A 23,073-nucleotide genomic window follows, 5' to 3' on the forward strand; every position below is an offset into this window, starting at 1 on the left:
CAGTTGTAATGATGCCTGGTGCATACATGACAAACGCTATGGAAGTGTTAAAACACATACATCTCACACAACATAGCACAACTCTCTTAATCCCCCTGAAAACACAAACACACACACACACACACACACACGCGCACTCAGTACTTCTAATATATACACCTATGCATAGTTGCTACTCAACCCAACTCTTGGCACCCACATCTTATAAGTCTTAGTCATGAACATGTGGCCCCTCAACCCTAACTCAGGGAACTAATTCATACGGACACGCAACCCATGGGTCCTACTTATAAGGATTTATATTTTCTGAATGAACCTCTTCAAAGAAAGAAAAAGCATGCCTACCACACCCTTGTAGTTTAAAAGACCAACCCAGAGAAATGTGGTTTTGGAGCCAAACTATCTGTGTGTTCAAGTTACTTAATGCTTCTCTAAGCTCCAGGATCCACACCTGTAAAATGGAGATAAAATGTGAATTTACCTCATATGAGATTATTAAGATTGAATGAATATGTATGAATGTGCTTAGCAGAGTACTTGGTGCAGGATTCAGTTAATACCAGTTACTTCTCTCTCAACATTTTTATCCAACAGTTAGTGGTTCTCAGTCCAGGTCAGCAGAAAATGTGCAAGGATATATTCAGTGATCACAAGCTTTGGGAAAACTTCTGGTATTTTATGGGTGGGGGTGAAGCATGGTAAATGTGCCCTGGCTGGATGGAGTTGGTTGGAGTGTCATCTCTGCACCAAAAGGTGATGGGTTGGATTCCCAGTCAGGGCACATACCCACATTGCAGATTCTGTCGCAGGTCAGGGCATGTACAGGAGGCAACTGATCAATGTTTCTCTCTCACATCAGTGTTTTCCTTTCTCTCTCCTTTCCTCTCTCTAGATTCAATTTAAAAAGAAGAATGCTAAATGTATTTTAATGCATGGGACAGCATTCTAAAACAAAGAATTAATTGCCCTCTACATACACCCATTCGTGTGTGTGTGTGTGTGTGTGTGTGTACATCCCTTGGGAATTGCTGCAATTTTTTAAGATTTTCATAAAACTAATAATATCTACCTACATTATACTTGTTCCGCACCTCCATAATTCATTTGATTCTTGGTTTTCATTTTGTTAAATGTTTATTTGCATGAATCTGCTTGAAGCTATGAAGCATATGTAACAGTTACTTACTCTAAAATGATTGATGATATAGCTACTATTATTGTAAAGGCTTGTGTTAATGCTGTGCTGTGGGATAAGAACAGACCTTTCCACAATGTCCAACCAAGAACACATTTCTGGCTTTGGAGAGAAATCATCCCTGTCCCTAATTATGGTTACCCTCAAATATTTCATCATGTCCACTAATTTTACAACTTTAAAGATTTATGGCCACTTAATAAGCTTCAGCTTCCTTATCTGTATGTAAAATAAATATATCTAGTACTCACAGGGCTGTCTGTCATGGGGGTTCAATTCATTTTTTTTTTTTTTTTAGATAATCTGTGTTTAGCTCAATGCAAGTAGTAAGTGCCCAATAAACATTAGCTATTATCATTAAATCATTTTATTGTGTGCTAATGCCTTCTAAATTGTATTTGTCATTGATTGAGGATGTAGTATGCTCTACAATTAAGAAAAAGGATAAAGGCATTGGAAAAATGGACATCGCTTTACTTGGATTTTGTACACGTCTGTTCCTTAATAACTTCTGTTTAACTTCATCTTATATATGGGTTGGCAGTGATGGAATTAGTGCAGGAGTTTCTTTGGAAATTAGAAAAGTAATTATATTTTATTTTAAATAACAAGAAACGAGAGCAGTTTGCTTCAGCCTTTTATCTTTAATATTATTCTGGACCGGAACTTCCAGTCAAGATGGCAGCTTAGGTAACTGCGGTACTCGCCTCCTCCTACAACCACATCAAATTTCAACTAAACTACAGAAAAAAACTATCACTTGTAACCTCTTCAAATCGAGCTGAATGGAAGTCCTACAATGACAAAATTAAGGAAGAAGCCACATCAACAGTGGTAGGAGGGGCAGAGGCACTAGGGGTAGAGGCACAGATGGGCTGGTCCCACACTCATTTGTGGCAGATAAAAACCAGGAGGGACACTCTGAGGAGTGAGGGGTCCCAGTCCTACACCAGGCTCCTAGCTCAGGGTTCCAGTGCCAGGAAGGGAAGTCCCCATAACTTCTGGCTGTAAAAACCAGCAGTAACTGAGGCTGAGGCTGCTGGAGCCCTAAGCAGTTCCTCTTAAAGGGCCCAGCAGGACTTACCCAGATTTGCTCCCTCTGAGCTTGGAGGAGAGGCAGTTTGAAAGGCACCAGAGACATACTGGGAACAACTGAGCTGTTTGGCCTCCAGACAAGGGCTAGAGAGGCAGCTTTCTCGAGGATAGATATGCTGGTGGAGGCCTTTGTTCATTTGGTGAGCCCTTCCCTGGGGCAGCAGACACCAGCCACCATATCTGGGTCTTCAGCAACCAGGATTACACTGTTTGCCCCATCCTGGTGACTCCCTGAGGCCCTGCTCCACCCAACTTTCAAGTCTACCCAATCTGTTTCTAATGGCTTTATCATAGGATTGGCCTGTCTTGGATCTTGCTTCAGGTTTTCCTAAAATATCTCAAGCAAGCAGCAGCATCTGGTCTCAGCAGGCCCCATACCTCTGTTAAGGGGCCTCAGGCCTGGCACTAGAAGCAGCCAGCCTTGGTTCACAACTTGGCTTTTCCTGGGCACCTCCAAGCCCACCACAAAAGATAGCCATTGCAGATCCCTTTGTAGTTTATGCTGGGTGGCCCCTGATAGAACACAGGCTCAGTGGCTGACCTTGCCCCAGAGCCAGCACACCTGGTGGACAGCTTCAGACCACATCGAAGCACCACCACCCAACCACCTCCATAAGTGACACACTCAATGAGTGGACTCATTGGGTACCAGAACCCTGCTGAAGTAAATCTTGCTCTGTGTGGTGAGCCTCTACACAGCTGATCCTCCAAAGTAGTCAGAGGCCAGTGGTCAGTGGGAACAGCCAGTCCTTGCAGGTGATCAGCCTGAGTAATCCTTCCCATTGATGTGCCAACAGCAATCAAGACTCAATTACAACCAAAGAGTGTACAGTCCACACTAGGGGTGCACTTCGAGGGCCCAGCTAGGGTGATCAGGGAGGCTGTGCCACTGTACCCTGAAGGACACCTACAACAGTGGGTCACCCTACACAGCCCAGGAGACCTAGCAACTCTAACTAACACATAGAAACAAACACAGGGAAGCAGCCAAAATGAGGAGACACAGAAACATGTCCCAAGTGAAAGAAAAGAATGAAACTCCAGGAAAAGAACTACACAAATGGAGATAAGCAATCTGATGGAGTTCAAAACACTGGTTATAAGGATGCTCAAGGAACTTAGAATTTTAAGGAGCTTAAGGAGAACTCCAAGGAACTTAGTGAGAACATCAACAACATAAAAAAGGACCAGTCGGAAATAAAGGATGCACTAACTGAAATAAATAATAATTTACAGACAATCAATAGTAGAGTAGGTAAAGCCAAGAAGCAAACTGTTGATTTGGAATATAAGGAGCAAAAAAACACCCAATCAGAACAGCAAAAAGAAGAAAGAATCCAAAAAAATGAGGATAGTGTAAGGAGCCTCTGGGACAACTTCAAGCATGCCAATATTCATTTCATGGGGATGCTGGAAGGAGAAGAGAGAGAGCAAGAAATTTAAAACCTATTTGAAAAAATAATGACAGAAAACAGACAAACAAGTCCAGGAAGCACAGAGAGCCCCAAACAAGATGAACCCAAAGAGGTCCACACCAGAACACATCACCATCAAAATGCCAAAGGTTAAAGACAAAGAGAGAATCTTAAAAGCAGCAAGAGAAAAGCAGTTTGTTACCTACAAAGGAGCTCCCATAAGACTGTCAGCCAATTTCTCAAAAGAAACTTTGCAGGCCAAAAAGGAGTGGCAAGAGATATTCAAGGTGATGAAAAGCAACAACCTACAACCAAGATTACTTTATCCTGCAGAGCTATCATTTAGAATCGATGGACATACCAAGTTTCCCAGACAAGGAAAAACTAAAAGAGTTCATCACCACCAAACCAGTATTATATGAAATGTTGAGGAGTCTTTAAGAAGAAGATAAAAAAATGTGAACAATAAAATGGCAATAAATACTATCTATCAACAATTGAATCTATAAACAAAATGAGCAAGCAGAACAGAAACAGACTCATAGATACAGAGAACTTCTTGGTTGCGTGTCAGATGGGTGGGGAGGGGGGGATGGGTGTAAAAGATGAAGGATTTAAGAAGTACAAATTGGTTGTTAGACTGATGAACCTCAAAGGGAAGGGGGAAGGGAGGGCGGGATGAGATAAGACAAAGAACTTCTATGCATATATGCATATCCAATGGACACCAACAGTAGTGTGGGGAAGGGGGGGGCGTTGGGGAGGAGGGGTCAGTGGGGGAAAAAAGGGGACATCTGTAATACATTCAACAATAAAGATAAGTTAAAAAAATATTATTCTTGCCCTTTCAGAATAGATCATCCTCTTTTCTAATATAGTAAGTCACATTCTTCTGGAAATTTCCCTTTTACAGCATATTCTGCCTAAAGAGTCAATAAATTGCAGCAGTGAAAGTATAAGAAATAAATATGAATTGTAATAGCTTGTCAAAAGTAATAGAAAAGACATAATCTGAATCTCAAACTATGGCCTTTCCCAAAAATGGTCATTTTATTTCTTCCACTAATTTCACAAAGAGACAGAAATCACACACCAAAGAACTAATAAATTTCACCTTATATAAAATCATAAGCGTCATTAATACAATTAGTAATTACTATGTCTTATTCATGTTTTGTAAGATTTGTAACCCTTAAAAAAATTTTTTTGTTATTCATTTTATAGAGAGAGTAAGGGAGAGGGAGAGAGAAATGGGAACATCGATGAGAGAGAACATTGATTGGCTACCTCCTGCATGCCCCCCATTGGGGATTTGCATGTTCACTGACCAAAAATTAAACTGGCAACCTCTTGGTGCATGGGTGGATGCTCAACCACTGAGCCACACCGCCGGGCTGATTTGTAACCCTTTAAAGTGGAACATTACAGTAATAGCTTTATCTTCATCCATAAAAATGGAAAGCACTTGTTTAGAGGTGTCTTTGAGCTTGCTGAGTAAACACCAGGAGCAAAGCTCTCCCCACCCCACTCCCAGCCCCCCCTCCAGCCCCCAGTTAAAAATATGTATGGACAAGAAGTTATCCTTGAAATTAAATGGTGGCAATGTGCGGAAATGATAACTCTTGGGCAACTGAACAATATTGGAATGGGGGTAATACAAGGAAATAATAGAAAAATCAGCTGCTTCCACATGTCACCTCTCCACAGCACCTGTTTTACTACAGTAAAATTGAGTCTTGTACATTTTCACATTGCACTTTTGTTAAGTAAACTTTTGTATTGGCCAAAAAAAATTGAAAGTAGTGACTTTTTAAATGAAAAGTATTTGTTCTGTGCTCTTTTGTAATGATTATGTCTGGTACCTGATACTTATTTTATAACAGGATTTTAGTTGGGTGACTGTTTAGTGCAATTCTTTCTGCAAAACTTTAAAAAATATGTCTTAAACTTTGTTTTTCAAAGATTAGTAGTCTAAGAGAATAGGAGATGGAATACTTTTGGGGTGTCTTGTTACCAGTGTGTGAACCGCAGTACCTGGGTCATGTCACACGCTTTAGATGCACAGCAAGAATTTAGGATCGTAACGGATTAGATACCTTATACAGAAGTCTGAGAGGAGTTTTTATTTGTCAAGTATTTTTTTTGTTAAATAGCAACTAGGCCAACTCGCTGTTAAATCATGCATGTAAATGTCATATCCCTATTGCTGTCATTAAAAATAAAGCCAGATGCTTATCAAATCATTCTCCCCAAGATTTGAAAAAGCTCGTTTTGCTACCTTTTAGAATAAGTATTTCTATAAATCAAATGCTTTGGCATATGTCTTAAAAGTATGTTCAACCAAAGTAGAGCAAGGAGAACCTTTGTCTCAAGCTCAGAGTGTAGTAATTACTGAGGTGCCTCATGTTTCATCTGCTTACAGAGGTTGGTAAACTGGGAAATGTTGAATGACCTTAGTTTCAAAACACACCAAAATCACCCAGCCGGTGTGGCTCAGTGGTTGAGTGTTGACCCATGCACTAAGAGGTCACTGGTTTAATTCCCGTCCAGGGCACATGCCCAGGTTGTGGGCTCAATCCCCAGTGGGGGGCATACAGGAGGCGGCCAGTCGATGTTCTCATTGATATTTCTCTCTCTCTCTCCCTCTCCCTTCTTCACTCTCTAAACATCAATAAAGAAAAAAAATAAAAATAAAAAAATACACCAAAATCTACTAAATCTCATTCATACCAGTCCACCTCTTTCTCTTAACAGGAGAGAGCCTGCCTGTTCTTGTTCCCCAGCACCAGCAATAAAATGGTGGAATCAGCTTCTCCAGCAGCACTTGTCCAACAGACATTGCCACTTACCTAGAAGAGATTGCCTCCCTGCACCTAAGCTTGCTGTACCTAAGTGATTTCAACTATGCTAGGTTTTGCCTTGACATGGGACTAAGGAGATGGACAAAGGCAGGGAAATGGACAGATCTTTGATTGATTTGTTTTTATTTACCTGTTAATAGTGATTTTTACTTCATTTCCTTTAGTGACTTTGGAGCTCCAGCTCTTTTTCATATCATTAAGCCATATTATTGCCCCTTCTGTGTCACTTCCTTCATGGACACCTGCCAGCCTTCCCTGTTCTTTCCCTTTTAGACCATACAGATCCCCTTAGAAAACATTTCCTGACACTGCCAATTCAGTCATCTCAGTCCTTTTTCCTCCATGTACATTGTGTTCTTCCTTTCCCAATAACAGACAGCCTTCCTGTTCTTGTTTCCCAGCACCAGTTCTATTAAGTGATGGTCCACAGAGGCTGTGTGCTGAGGTTAAACCAACCCTGGAGGTGAACAGAGCACACTGTTGGGTGGCACCTCTGCAGCGGTCCAGTTAACAGTGACCTTAACATTTCTCTTCCCCACTTCCTATTTGAATCATACTTTTAATTGAATTTAAGTAAACTTATTTTTATGTCCTTATACTTATTTCTGGTGTTTTATGACCCTAATATGATTATAAACTTATTTCTTTGGGGTCTTCTGTAGTAATAGGCACCTGAGTGACTTCAGATATTTAATTGGTTTAGATGATGTCTAACCTCAGAAGGATTACATGCCTACAAACTGCTGCCTGGTGTTGAGCGTTTTAGCTGTAATTATGTTATCAAGTATAATATAATTTATCTTATGATATAATGCCTGTAGCCCCAGATTTCTGCAGGGAAGTTAGCAGTTTTTCCGTCTTGACGCAATCAGAAGCCAGGGCTCGTCCAGTCAGCCAGAACTGCTTCCTGAGCATCTGGTTAAATTCGTTTCAACAATTCAGCAGTCCCTGTACCCATTCTGCCCAGGTCTCTGCCATCCTGGAGTTCATCTAGTTTGTCTTCACCAGGTCTGACTGGGCCTTTATAGCTTTCAGAGTTCTCTCCCCTATGAGGATAACATGCTTCTGGCCTTTACTCCATATTACTCCAGTCTGTTCTCCACAGGGCTGTCTGTCCTCATGTTTCTTAAAAAATATTTTTTTTCTTTACTGAGTTTAGAGAGAGATAAAAACAAATCGATGAGAGAGAACATTGATTGGCCGCCTCCTGCACACTCCCCACTGGGGATTGGGCCCACAGCCTGTGCCCTGAGTGGAAATTGAACCAGTGACCTCTTGGTGCATTGGTCGACGCTCAACCACTAAGCCACACTGGCTGGGCTGTCCTCATGACCTTTTAAAGACAGAATGTTGATCCTATCTGTCCCCTGCTTATAACCTTTTGCTGGATCCCTATCACCTGTAGGCAGTGCTAGCTGGACCGTAAGTTATTTTTTTTTAGTCCTCATCCAAGGATATGTTTATTGATTTTTAGAGAGAGGGGAAGGTAGAAAGAGAGAGTGAGAAACATCAATGTGAGAGAGAACATCGATTAGTTGCCTTCTGTATGTGCCCTGATCAAGGATCAAACCCAAAACCTAGGTATGCGCCCTGGCTGGAAATTGAAACCACAACCTTTCAGTGTATGGGACAGCTCTCCAACCAACTGAGCCACGCTGGCCAGGGCCAGACCCTTAGGTCTTTCATTATAGAGTGGGTCTGCTTCTGGCCTTACACTGGCCCCACCTGTACACAGCACACTCAGCAGGCCTAGACAGTTCACTGGCCCCACACCCAGGACCAGGTTGGCAGATCTCTCTGACTGGAGAGCACCTCCCTGTACCTCCTGACTACCCATGAGCCCATGGCATCTTTCACAGCCCACCCAGACGGTCCCCCTCCCAGACAGGAAGCACAGAGGAAGAAATACTTATATACTTTCAAACACCTTTTATTATGATATCTCTCATATTGTAATATTTGTTTCTGTATCAGTTTCTACAGACCAATATCTTAATCTTCTCAGGATACACACCCAGTACATTGCTGACTGAATCAAATACAAGAAATACATTTATCCAATAAGAACTTTAAAAATATTACCCTTCTTCTCCTTTAGTTGATATCTGAGCTGTAATTCTTGACAAGGATCATAACTTCGTATAAAATGAAGTGAATGTCGTCTTCTGAAGTAATACCAACGCTAATTAACATCTGTCTGCTTTGTAATGGGGACTAAGTTTTCCAATGGGAGAGAGGATCCTTAAATATGACTAGCCTCATATACATGACCCTACCTATGTGTCTCAGTTTCAGGGACTTATATTAAAGGGAAGGGAAGGAAAAGATAGAAGGTGGAAGGGGGACAATCAGCCTTGCAGCCTTTGGAGTCAGGATAAATGTTGAACTTTCTTGTCTGCCCCACCCAGGAACACAGCCTAGTCTCAAGATGGTATGTAAGTGAATAAAGTTTGCTGTGGTTTCCTGAAGTCTCCTCATCCACTGCCTGTAGTCAAAAATTAAACTGACGCAGAATCTGAGTCCAAAATTTTTTTTTAGTCTAAACTTGTTTTGTTTTGTTTTTTAACTCAGTGCTTTCCTTACACATTTCTTGCTTTTAGGACAGTCTCTTCCCTGCGTAGCTCCCTGTATTGGTTGAAACTGATTGGACAGGAGTTGAGGTATTTGAATACTTGCTTGGTCACTGAACACTGGGACAGGGAAGTCACTGTCAGTGGAGCCAGTGGGCTCAGGCTATGACTCATCCTCATGTTAACTAAGTTACTGGGCCCACTCAGACATAGCATCTTGCTCTTTCTGGCACCACAGTATATTGAGGATACCTGCTGTGTGCCAAGCATTGTGCTGGACAGTGGAGGTACCTGGGAGGTGTAAAATAGGACCTGCGCCCTCTGGAGCATAAATTACAATTTTATTCTAATCTGCTCATTTGTATTTTTAATACAAATAATCTGACCACTGTATGTGGTCAGAGCTAGCCAGCATGCTTCTGGAACTCCTCCTAAATTTATCAGAGAGAGAAAAGGAGGTTGCTTTCCTGAACGTCTCTGTATGATATTGGTTAATGTAGCCGTCTTGACCTGGAGCCAGCATTCCGGAAGCCCTGCTCCTTCTTCCACTCCGGCTCGGTGTGTAACTATGGGTAAGATAAAGCAAGAGCTTTCTTTTCCTCATTCTTCAAGTAAAGGTAATCCCCGCTCCCACCCTCAAACTGTGGAGCAGTTTAATAAAATGCCAGCTGGGAAAGTTCTTTGCAGAGTTCATAGCACCAGAGACTGACAGCCTGAGACAGTTATCCTTAGGAGCTGCAAGTCCTCAGAAATCAAGGAGCTTCTGACTTCTTAACCGAAAGCTTGAGTCCTTTTGGTTTCTGCTGCTAAAATGTCTTAATTGGATGAGAATCCTGAGGCCAGGAAAAGTTGAGATGGGGATCATGCAGCCCTGACCGAGAGTTCTGAATTGGGAACCTGATCACCCCCTAGAAAAGCCTTTAGAATACTGTAAGCCCCATGAAGAGGGCTGGGCATGTGAACAGTCAAACAGTTCTTTGGGGTGGGGTTGTCAGGTTCATTAGTGACAGTTCCAGCAAATAAAAATCCCAACTTTTCTTTCAGGTTAAAACAGGCTGAGATAATTTCGTTTTATGTCTCGTCCCTTTTTTAAAAATATATGTTTTTCATTTATTTTTTTAGAGAGAGAGAGAAACATGGATGAGAGCGAAACATGGATCAGCTGCTCTTGCAGGCCTCCCGCTGGGGATGGAGCCTGCAATCCGGGCATGTGCCCTGACCGGGAATTGATCTAGGACTTCTCAGTCCATGGGATGACGCTCAGTCCACTGAATCACACTGGCTGGGCTCATTGTCCCCTTTGATTGTGATTCTCTCAAGAATAAGGACCATGTCTATTTATTTTTCTCTTCTTAGCCCAGTGGTCTTCTCAGAATAGTACCTACCCCAGTGATAAGCATTGGCAACAGGGGATGAGTGGACATAAGTGAATAGCATTCAAACTAATAACTGACATGTCCTCTGTGCCAGGCCCTGATCTAAGTACTGTACATGTGCTAAGTTATTTTATCCTTACAACCATCCTATCAGGGCACAGAGAAGTTGGGTAATCTGCTCAAGGTCACACAGGCTGATGAGTATTGAAGCCAGAATTCTGGCTCAGGCATTCTTGCCTCAAGCCTCCAAAAGGGGAGAAAGTTTAAACTTTGGAGCCAGGCCCCATCAGTAAAATGTAGATTGTGATTATTTCCCCCCTTTAGGGTGATACGAAGATTAAGGGAGCTAATATGCAAAGCTGGCATTCTGAGTGAGACAGATAATAGTCTAGAGACACCCATGTGGTCTGTGGCCTTTGCAGCCAAGTTGCTTTTCATGATTAACTATGGAAAATTACTGTGTACTTCAGTGTATGGTTATGTCTCAAGCTCACTGAGAGTTTAGAGAGGATGAACTCAGGCAACAGAGAATAGCCCCTGTGTGGTCAGGTTGTCAGGAGGTTGGGGGTGGGGAGGACTTGGGCAGCCTCATGAGTCATTCATTCAGTTCTTTCTGGGCGCCCACTTCTTGTAAGGGTCTGTGGGCATAGTCTATTGAAACTCAGGGTGTGAAGCTGGGGCCATGCTTGATATGACTCAGATTTCTTCTTGAGCTCCAACCTTTCATCGCAGAAGTTTGCTCTTCTTGTTCTGTATACTTTCAGTTGATGTAATGATCTTGCTTGTTCATCTTTGATACATTTTTTTCTAACTAGACAATTATAAAACAGCCAACTTTTAGACCTACTGCTATTTTACTCAAGTTGTTTAATTGGCTGCCATTTTTCTCCTGAAACTAGGCCATGTATTTGATCTTCTTTTCCTTTTTTTTTTTTAATCCTCACCCGAGGATATTTTTCCATTTTTTGTACAGATAGAGTGGGAGGGAGAGAGAGGAAGGGAGAGAGAGAGAGAAACATCGATGTGAAGGGACACATCGAGTGGCTGCCACCTGCACGACCAACCAGGGCCGAAGTACGTGCCCTTAGCGGGAACCGAACCCGGGTCTCTCCGGACCGCAGGCTGACGCTCTAACCGCTGAGCCAAACTGGCCAGGGCTGATCTTCTTTTTCTAATAAAATTGCTCAATATATATAAAATTACCATCTAATTGGTTTTATATCTGGATTTATTACTGATCTCAAGTTCTTATAAATTTAATGATGTATGTGTTCAGATAGTTTGACTAATAAACAATTTTAAATAAAGACTGATTTGATTTACTGTAGCCATTTATTTAACTAAAATTTTAATTAACTTTTTAAAAAAGAATAGTGTGTCCACATTGCTTGATATCCAAGATATACCAAAGGGTATGTGGTGAAAAGTCCCCTTCTTGCTCCCCTTTCTCCTCTTTTGAGAAAACCAGTGTCATTGTTTCTTGGGGAGGTTTCTAGAGACATTTTTTGCAGCTATAAGCACCAGTTACAAGTTATGTACACCCCACATACACACACCCTTTTTTGTACAAATAGTGCTTACTATTCCCACTGTTCTATAACTTGCTTTATTTACTTCATGATAGCTCTTAAATTATTCTGTATCAGTTAATTCATAAGAAGCTTCATGCCCTGGCCAGTTTTGCTCAGCGGTTAGAGCATTGGCCTGTAGTCCAGAGAGACCCAGGTTTGGTGTCTGCTAAGGGCACGTGCCTGGGTTGCAGTTTGTCCCCTGCCCTGGTTGGGTCATGCGGGTGGCGGCCACTCAATATGTGTCTCTTTCACATCGATGTTTCTCTCTCTCTCTCTCTCTCTCTCTCTCTCCCGCTCTGTCTGAACAAAAAATGAAAAAGTGTCCTCAGGTAAGGATAAAAAAAAAAAAGCTTCTTCATTCTTTCTATGGCTGCCTAGTATTCCATTATGAGATGGGACCACAATTTATTTAATCAGTCCCCTTTTGTTGAACTTTTAGTCTATTTCTAACATTGTACTAATATATATAATGCCCCAGTGAACAAACAACCTTGCACATATGTCATTTTTGCACAAATGATGGTATGTCTGTGGGATAAAGTTCTATACATGGAATTGTTGAGTCACAGGGTATATGCATGTGTATATTTAATATGTTGCCAAATTGCCCTCCATGGAGGTGGTTTAAATTTATACTACCACCAGCAATGTGTGAGAGTGCCTGTTCATGTTTCTTTATATCCATACTAGCTCAGTCATTAAATTCTTACCTTTGTCCATAAGGTAGATGAAAAATGGTCTCTCACTGTTTTTTTGCCAGTCACCACAAGTGAGGTTAACCATCTTTTCACTTGCCATTAGATTTCCCATGCCGAACTGTCTCTTCATATCCTTCGCCCATTTGTCTGTTTTTCTCTATGCATTTGTTGTTCTTTCTGTTAATTGATTGAGGGGGGTGCTTTGTATACTAAGGAAATGAACACTTTGCCTTGATCTGAGTTGCAAATATTTTTTCCAAGTTTATCAGTTTTTCTTTACTGATTTCTTTGCTGTGCAAATTTATCTATTTTTAAAAATGACTTCTGATTTTGTGTCATACTTTAGAAAGGTCTTTCCTGCTCTGAGATTGTTGTATTTTGGTTTTGGTTTTTTTAATTTTCCTATCATTCCTTCTAGAAAGTTTTTTGGTTTTGGTTTTTTACATTTATTCTTTGAATGATTCAGAATATATTTTAATATAAAGTATGGATTTTCCCAGACAGCAGTTATTTGTTTCAATCTTGCTTTTATTTTGTAGCTTACAAAGTATGTGCCCTGTCAACCTCTGGTACCATCCCTGTGCATCTAATGTGAGTCACATTGATTTAGAATGATATAGTTTGTTCAGGAGGCAGCTTGCCATGCAGATCATCATCTTCAGAGTGTAGCAGACCTGATTTGAATGCTGACTCTTCAGCTTCTTATCTACACAACCTTGGGCAAGTTACATAACCTTTCTGAGCCTTTGATACCACATTTGTTAATTGACCGGGTTTTCTAGTCACCTTGTGGGCTGTGGCCTCTGTAACTTACCTTGCTTTTCATACTTAACTATGGAAAATTTCAGTTAATACCCCATTTTGCAAATGGGTTGTGACAATTGGAGATGATGTTTATAAACTGCCGTTTAGTGCCTAGCACACAGTAGATACTTGACAGAGAACAGCTGTTATTATCCTCTTAATCATTATCAGTATCAGTAGTGTGATATTGGTCTGAATGAGGACAGTGTCCCCCACACTTCTTGTATGGAGCCATTCTTCAGTAAAAGCTGGTGTTCCTGAAAGTTGGATTTGGCTTAAACCAGAGGGCTTCGCGAGTACCCTAGTAATCTTCTAGCTGGCATTCTTATCAGGCTGGCATTCTTAGGGCGGTGTTCATAACTTCCGGGCAGATGTTAAGTCATTAGTGTCCATTAATGTAGGATTGTATGTCACTGCAGGAGGAAGTTTGATTCTTTAGTTTGGTTTTATAATCAGATCTATGTGAGATAACAGTTAAGCCTTGTTTGTCCAGCATCACTGTTAGTGCTGTTTGGCCATATGAAAATCTAAGAAACATTTATGGTCTGTACGATCTCTTATTTTACTATCTTATGTTCAATCCTGTCATAAGTCTGGAAATTATGTATGGAGTGTAGAAACGTAGTCTAAACAGAAGTTGATACCTAAATTAAAACAGCATCTCAGGACCTAGTCTTTTTTAGATAATTTACTTTTTTTTCATTCCACACCTCTTCATGTATTCTGATGTTCTAAATTTTTTCATGCTTATTTAATTTTCTTCTCAGATATTTACTTTTTTTTTCTTTAGTAATGCTTCATCTTAATTTAATATGTGTCTTTTGAAAGATTTTTTTACTGCAGGCCTTCTCCATATAAACTCAACATTTTGTAGTCATTTTTAAATGTATTGCTATATCTCATTCTCTGTCAGATATCTCCTTCCACTCTTTTTCTCTCATTTTCTGTCTGCTCACCCTGCACGTTTCTAAACTGAAATGCCACACTTCCCTTTCCCAGGCTTCTCAACAATGATCAATAAGCCAGAACATCTTACTGTCTTATATTTCTCTTTTCCCTCCCCTTTTTTTTGTTTGTTTCTCTAGAGCCCCAAATATGTTACTAGACTCTTCTTCTTCTTTTTAAAATATAAACTGTCAAAACCTAATTCTTCTTTCCCACCATGAATATTGAGAAAATTTTCACTTCGTTTTAACAATAAATTTTCTCTCTAATCAATAATTAGTCCACTAATATCTACTTGAGGGCCTACTGTGTGCCAGGCCCCAAGGATACACAAGTAAATAATTCCCTGCCTTCAGGAGATTATGATCTTTCTACAGGAAAGACAGATAACATATAAACCAACAAACAGAACCATTTCAGTTATTGAAGTTACAGAGGAGATGAATACAGTAATAAATTAGAAATGACCAGTCATGACACTGAGGACGCTCATCTCTTTTCTTTACAATTCTTTATCTTCTGGTCTGATTTTAAATCTTGTGTTTTATTTTCTCTTTAAACTTTTTTTTTTTAGGTGCCTTCTTCCCCTTCCCCCTTTCATCAATACTTTAGATAGCCAGTTGCCCATCTTTAAGGACAGATTATATAATTTCATTGCATTAACGCCCTTTCTCCTTGTAATCTTATGCCTTCTTTCTGATTTTGAAAATTTTCTTTGCCACAGTCCTGAGTTATTCTTGAAACCAAAAGGCATTTCTCCAAAGTAAACCTGTCTTTAGACTTCCTGGATTGTTTTTTATTTTATTTTATTTTTTTAAGGAGAGTGATTCTCAAATGTCCACAGAATGTATGTTGGTGTGTAGCGTTGCCAGTTGCCTTTCTTGTAAGAACTAGACTTTATTTTGAGATTGTATTATTTTAGGAAATGATAATGAATAATAAGCAGTGTACATAATGACTTTGCTCAGTAAAATAAAGTTAGCAATCCCCTGGTTTTTATAACATCAAACTCTGACTCCTAGGTTTAGATTTGAAAATGAAAACTCAATGTTCTTTTTCTGTTTTCAGGGATGACTCTGTCCCAGAAGACAACATCTGGAGGGGTATCCTCTCTGTTATTTTCTTCTTTCTTATCATCAGTGTATTAGCTTTCCCCAATGGTAAGTAATGTACTGCTTTATCACATTTCTCCTTCTGTGCATTGTGCCCTTTTGGTATTTTTGAGATGCAAGCCATCTAGAAGATGAAACTAAAGGGTGGAATAAAACAAAAAATAATTGGAGTTTTGTGTGGCGGGTGGGGCACAGGCTCTGGAGGCAGACTGCCCATTCTGCAGCTTCCTCTAGCTCTGTGGCCACATCAAGAGGGCTTCAGTCACTCTACAAAATGCAGTAACAGGTAGGTACTGTTGGGAGGGTTAACTCAATTAATACATGTTAAATTCTCTGAATAGTGACTGACAATTGCAAGCTCTCAAAGAATGTTAGCTGCTGTTTTTGTTATTATCAGCTGAGTTGTAAATGCTCAATTATTCAGTTGCTCCTTTTTGCTAAGGACAAGGGTCAGTGCTATAATGAGTATTACCTAATAATTTGTTGTCATAGTGGTCTTTTATCACAGTAAACTTTGCTGATTATATATTTGGGATATGAATTTTCATCAGCAGGTAAAAAAGACAATATTACAGTGAATTTTACCACCCATCACGATTAGAGAGTGAGGCAAAAACTTTGTTTAAAAAAACTAGTTTGGTATTCTGCCATCCTTAAGATTCATCCTTTCCTCTGAATTGTCCCTTACAAATTGCTTTATTTTTTCTTATTCTACTTCCATCTTTTTTGTAGAATATTATTATTCTCTGTAACTATGACAGGCATCTCCCACAGACACCAGAGAGGTGTTATTGGACAGTCTCCTGAATCAGAGGGAGTAGGCTGTCCCCAACCGTGACCCTTGTCTTCTCATATAAGTGAATTTAAATGAGAGACCTCAGATAATATTGCATTGTGTTTAGTGAGTTTATTGACATATTAATGCAAGTAAATTTATTAAAAAGTTAAAGCATACACATTTATTAATGAAGCAAAGCAAGCAAACCTATGCATATGGTTTATGAAGCACAGAGGAGCTCTCAGCTAATCTGAAGAGCCAGTGTGATGGGTGGTTTCTGCCTTATTTACCCTTCCGTCTGTAAACCCAAAAAAAAAAAAAACATTCTTCTGCTAGATATAATGATACAGATTAACTCTAAAAGTCTCCCCTTTTCTTTGTTATGGCTTTCCCACAATTTATAGGAAGTACCTGGCAATTTATATTGTTCTTTTCCCCTCCTCCCTGCTGTTCTAACAACATCAGGATGATTTACTGTAAGCCCTTCCCTTCCCCCTTCTCTCCTGCATTCTTATGTGAGGAGAGGTTTTAACCCTTTGTTCTCAAGATAAGGCCCTGCTATAAGTAGCCTTCAAAGCTTATTGACTTTAACTTTCTACCTCAGTTTCCCTAGTTCACATATCCCAGAAGTTTCCTAGCTTTTCATTGCCCTACAGCAGCCTGGCCTCCTTTTCAAGGGTGCCATGTTGTAGTACCAGCTAAGTGGCCACTTACAGTATAAATCATTTCACATACGCTGGAACCTCCAGTCTGTGGGTGGTCCCCCTGAGCTCTGGAACCTGAGTTTTTCATACAATGGTAGCATAAGAATAGAGCCCAGTGCAAGAAGATTGTCATACCCATCTTAGGTGGGATACCAACACAAGGTCAACTGCCACCAAAGCCACAAGGGAAAGTTGTTATAATGTGTCAGCGAGATAACCAGAGACGCACAGCACAGCCAAATTGTAAAGGAGCATTTTATTCTCACTGGCGGGCTGCGAAGGGCATAGTCTCCCCTCAGAGAAGCAGCCAGGATTCTTCTTGCTAGTCTGATTTTGAAGACAGAAGCCCCATCCTCCTTCCACCCCCACTTCCTCAGAGGACCAGTACAATAGTGGGTGTGACAGCGGGCTCAGGAGTACCTGCAAATGCCTGCAATTACCATTACTCGGAAACTGCAGATGCCTCCCAACAGTGGGCAGCTACAATCTTAGCTATAATCTTAGGCAAAATTCCTTTACTTCTAGAGGTAATTAACCTATTACTGGAAAAATATCGAGGAAGGTCTATTGATAATAAAAATGAAATTAGTCGCCTTAGCCAGGAGTCCTACATAAGAATGGAATCTAGTCATAGCCTCGGGTCAAGGTGAGTAGATTACAATTCAGGTGGTGGTGTGGATGCCACTCTTCTCCTCAGCCATTCTGTCTTCTGTGTCCTGGGAAGGTCTGCTGCTTGCTTTCATGCCATCAGTTGATGCCAGGACCATTATTGGCCTGTGCCCTCTATTTTTATTTCTTATCTTGTCTATCCCCAGCCCTACTCTTTTTCTTCTTCATCTTTTAATCAGTCAGAGCAGAGTACATGCTTAGGAAACTAATCAATCCAAAAATATCAGGTCTGTTCTTCAAGTCTCCAGCTTTCTTCGGCTGTGTGTTAGTTTGTTGCTTAGTTCTTAAGGGTTACTTCTTCACACTTTGAAGGTTTCTTTTTTGCAAGTTGCTATTTCTGAATCTAGAGACATTTTGGAACTATGTGGACTCTCAGTAGCCATGATGTTACAGCCACCTGTTCAGGAACCTGTAGCAGGAGCTGGGTTTGGGGCTTCATCAGCAGATATTTTTCATAAGGTACCAAGGCCCTGAAGGTTGGGCGCTAAAATCTGTTGGAGGTAACATTTTACATGGGTTCTGCTGATTTTTCCTCTATTCGCTAATGATATTCTCTAATCTTCAAAGTCCATTTACCCCGCCCAGTCTCAGGTGGAGCTGTGCTCTTGTTTTCTTTCTGGAAAGATACAAATTAAGTTTCTTTTATTTTTTCTTATGCTGGCGGTGTGGACTTTATGATACATTCAGAGAGGGGAGTTCCCACAGGGCTTCTAGTTCAGCCTGCTTGGTTTACAACTGAGAAGGCTGAACGCATGGTGTCTTTTACCCATGAGAAGTCACCAGCTACTTGATGTCAGCCTGGTGTTGTTACTGAAAGGGGACCTGGCACTCGGCAGGTCTGCCTAGGGCCACTAGTAGTGTGTGGGTTATTGACTTTGTGCAGAAAACGTTTCACAACACAAGTCCAGGTAACTTTTAGAGGATACTTATAAAGCAGGGGACAGTGAAACAAGAATGGGCTGGGGAAGTGAAGTCAGAGAAAAGGGGGCCTTGGGGACAGGCTTGGCGGGGAGGTTGCCTGGGATGAACTGCCACTGCTCATTGCTGCCCTTGTGGTGTCCCTTAGAGTTTAGCAGATACAGCTTGTGGGGTGTGGGGGAGGGGAAGGCCTGGGCTGGCTCCTGGGAGGGGGAGTGAGCACTGGGTCCTTTGTCTTGAGGCTTTTATCTCTTTCTTACAGGCCAGGTGAGATCTCAGGGGAGGTTTCAGCAGAATATTCATCCCTTTTCTAGGTGTGCTCCTTCAGGGTATGTGGTCTTCACTGATTGGTCAGTGTCAGGGAAGGGTCCTTCATTGCAGCTGGTCCTGGTGTCACCTACCTGGTTTTACTGCTTTTCTGGATCTGTAGCTGAAATAAAACTGAGGCCTAAATGTGATTTGTAGTGTCTCCTATAAATTACTCTGTCAGTTTGTTTGGCCAGCTGTCTCAGTTTCCCTATTCCACTTGTCCAGGCTTACTGACCTGTCTCAGTGTTTGCGCCCGGCTCACACGTTTTCCTTCACTCAGCATTGCTCTGGCCATTTCTCATGTTGGGTTCACTGCGAGGTGTTATATCTCTGTCTTCCTCTATGTTCCTGTCTCCCTCTGCTTCTCTTGCTCTATCAGTCTCTGGCTTTTCTCTTTCTCAGAGTGTGGTCTAGAGGCTTAGTTGGCCTGTGCCGTGTACTCTGGGTTCTACAGAAGGCAAATGTGCCCAGAGCCCTGTGTTGCCAGTGTCATCCAGGACCAGCAGAAGCCAGCAGATCGATCTGAACCTCTATACTTCCTCCTTTTCCTACTCTCTTCTTGCCTCCTTCCACTACCACCTCTGTGCGCTTGCTCACACACACACCACTCATGTAGGCAGAACACGCCCCAGACAAGGTCTCAGACAGACGTGGAAAAGGACATTGGCAGTTCAGGATTCTTTGTAAGAAGGATTAGGATGTTAGGGAAGGGAGTGCTGAGAGGTTTCTCCTGAAGCCGTGTGTATGTACAAACACAGTTTCTACCTTGTTTTCTAAAGGTGGACTTAAAAGGTAGAAACTATAAGTTTTCCACACTAAAGAATGTTATTGAATATGTTTAAGTTAGGATTAGCTTTGGGAGGTGCCATAGAAGTGATGGGGGAATTTTCTGGGCCCCTGGGCTGGGTGCTCCTGAGCTAGGTGGCTGTCCCTTCCCAGAGCTAGCATTCAGACTTCGGGCCTGTCCCGGAGCCACAGTGCTGGAGGGCTGCTGCGCTATGTACCTCCCTTCTTGCTCCAGTCTTGTCACCATATTTTCCATTCTCCCCACCCTGGTACATATTATCACATTAAGGAATGACATGAATCAGAAAACAAAGCTCAACATTAGTTTCTCCTTGAAAGGCACTTTTGGGGAAGTGCCTGCCGTGGATGGTAGTCACAGAACGGTTCTGTTTTGGAAATGTCAAGTGTATTTATTCTCACCCTCGTAAAGGCTGCCCTTCATGCATAGGCCTGAATATGACTGTGTCCATATGTGTCATATGTGTGAGTTCATGTATGGCATCTGTGTGGTAGAATTGGTAAACTCCTACAGGAAGGGGTCCTGTGATTTTTTTTTTTTTTTTTGTACAGAGTCTAAATAAAAAAGAAAACTTCTCCATAGGATTTTATAGTCGTCAGGATGCTTTTGGCCACAGGTAATAGGAAACCCATTTCAAAATGGCTTAAAGAATAGGGAAAATGGCCCTGGTCAGTTTGGCTCAGCGGTTAGAGTGTCAGCCTGCGGTCCAGAGAGACTGGATTCGGTTCCCGCTAAGGGCACATACCTTGGTTGCATTTTGTCCCCGATTTTGGTTGGTCGTGCGGGTGGCAGCCACTCGCTGTGTCCCTTTCATGTCGATGTTTCTCTTCCTCTCTCTCCCTCACACTTATCTGAACAATAAATGGAAAAATGTCCTTGGGTGAGGATGAAAAAAAAAAAAGAATAGGGAAAATGTTTACTTTTGCATATCACCAGAAGTCCCAGGGTTGGGTAATTCAGCAGCTCTGGGACATGTGAAGACCCGGGCTCTTGACCTCTTTCAGTTTTCCACCATCTTCAGCATGTTGGCCCTAACCTGTGCTTCGCTGCCCTAATGCTCCCGAGGTGGCTGCTGCAGTGCCGGACCATAGTTGTGGACAGTGTCCCGCAGAAGGAAAAGTCATTTCTTCCTATGTATTTTTTTAACAGTGAGGAAACCTTTTCTAGAAACCTTCCAGCACAGTAGTCCTCTGTTCTCTTTGTCTAGGATTGGGCGATGTGCCTCTTACCAGCCAGACCTGAGGACAGGAATGTATAGTGCCTAGAGGAGTAGGCTCTTAGTAGGGCTTCAGTAGATCTCATGACTGAAAGGATGTAAGGATAGGATTCCCTTCATCGGCTGAGAAGTTACTGGGGTTATGTGGGAGAGGAATGGGAACTCGACAAAATGTGCTTCAGTCAACAGGAGGAGTGACAGGCCTAGGTTGTCAAGTTCCTTTTTTTAGCCCTGTGCACAGACATGGAGGGAGAGACCCTGAAGTAGGGTTGGGAAGGAAAGGGCCTGGTAACCACGTCACAGTTCTCTCCTGCCATCATCCTCTGTCCCATTCGCTTTTGATTCCCTTCAATTTTGTCTGTCTGTCTGTCTGTTTGTTTTAAATGGTACTTCCATCTCATTACAGCAACTGACACTCAAATCTAAGTGTAATTTTATCATTGGAGTGTAATTATAACTATCTCACTATATCACTGGGGTGAAATTTAGAAACCTATTTTAGTCTCCAGTTGCCTTTGCGATTTAACAGATAACCGTCTCCTGTACTTTTCTGGCTTCTGAAGGCTTCCCTGAGCTGTTCCTCCCTCTTCCACCCCCGCATTCAAACTGCCCAAGCCTGCTCTGCACCCCAGTGCCTGGCTCTCAATGAATATATGTTGAATTAGGTAATGAATCTGTCAGCAAAAAAAAAAAAAAAATCACAGTATTAGCCCTCTTTTTCCTTTGACTTATCTGCAAGAGAAACACACCACTCAGCACTTCTTCAAGGTATTTTCAGTAGAGTGAAGTAGTAGTATTTCTAGATTTTCCTGATTTTATCATTCTGTTTGTCCTTCAGGCTCATTTGACTTCTCTGAGCTCAGCATGGTGCTAATTACATCTCTGATATGTGAAGGTGAACCAGGAGGTTCACTGCCTTCTAAATGAAAAAAAAAAAGTTCTTGTCCCCTACCCCACTACTTTTTCATGTTAAAAATTATTTTTCTTAACTTTAAATTTGCGTAGAAATGCTTTTATCTACTTTTCTTAGTTTTAGAGACATTAAACCTTTAATAATAATCAAATATCTTACAGATATGTCAGTTATGCCTCAGTAAAGCTGGAAAAAAACAATAAGGGGAAAAGCAGACGAGGAGGGTCTGAGGACACAGATGTAACTTCTAATTTTTGTTAAAAGAATTATACTTCCCTATGGTTCGGTTCCTTAAACTTAGTCATAGGTATAACTCTTGCCGGCCAGTCAAGCCAGTGACCTGATTTCTCGTTTCTGAGGTAGTTTTTAAAATGTTCCTCTTCTCATGATGAAGATATTTTATTTCTTTATCTTTTGAAATTAAACTTGCTCTTAATATCTGATTAAAATTACATAGTGTAGATGTAGGAACTGATGAAGAAGATAAAAGGTGTTGTTTTTAAATGTGCCTGGTAAGAAACCAGAACCCAGAACAATGACACCTCTTTCCCCGTTTCTCCTGCCTGGTGAAGGGGAAGAGCCCTGCACGGGAGACCCAGGCTCTTCCAGGCAGCCGGGTGGAGGTGAGGTAAGAGGCAGCTCGCTCTGAGATGGAGCTTCAGGGGGAGAGAAGGAATCATCCCTTTATAGAACACTTGGAAATAGTTTGTTGGGAGATAAGCTCTGTGGAGGCCTTGAGTTTGTAAAGCAGATGTTCAGAGGAGGCTCTAGGTAGTACTGATACTCCTAGGCAGATCATGCTGTGGAAAGTATGGCTTTGAAAAGGTGACTTGATTAGAGTAGCCAAGTGTGGGTAATCTAGTGAGCATAAAAATCAAGGCTTATGATATAGAAGAATACCAGCCTCACTCTTGGTTTTATAAAAAGTGTAACATTACTTTTAGTAACATTACTGTCTGATGGTGAAGATGGTTCTCTTAGTGAGTAATGTTACTAGAGTGCACTTCTAAGAAGTGAGCAGATTTGAAGTTCGTTACTGAAAGGGTCACCTTACATTCTCCAGGGCTTTATCTCACCTTTTGTAGGTAAAAGACACAGGTGGTTCCCAAGGACCGGGTC

At 41.4% G+C, this 23,073-nt stretch overlaps 1 protein-coding gene across 3 annotated transcripts in view; it reads left to right on the forward strand.

Moving 5' to 3' along the window:
- The window catches only part of PTDSS1 (phosphatidylserine synthase 1), a 67,146-nt gene that overhangs the window by 1,093 nt on the left and 42,980 nt on the right, over window positions 1–23,073 (forward strand). For 2 of the 3 annotated variants that reach the window (XR_004959864.1, XM_036264047.1), the window contains exon 2: window positions 15,599–15,690. Coding sequence is in view for 2 of the 3 variants with exons in the window: in XM_036264047.1 (XP_036119940.1) it covers window positions 15,599–15,690 (92 nt within the window). In the remaining variant the exon portion in view is untranslated. Of the gene's footprint in view, window positions 1–13,320; window positions 13,373–15,598; window positions 15,691–23,073 lie in introns of those variants that run through there. The other variant, XM_036264048.1, reaches the window with a different exon arrangement.

This window comes from Molossus molossus, unplaced genomic scaffold (genome assembly GCF_014108415.1).
Source record: "Molossus molossus isolate mMolMol1 unplaced genomic scaffold, mMolMol1.p scaffold_m16_p_16, whole genome shotgun sequence".
NCBI classification, from domain to species: Eukaryota; Metazoa; Chordata; class Mammalia; order Chiroptera; family Molossidae; genus Molossus; species Molossus molossus.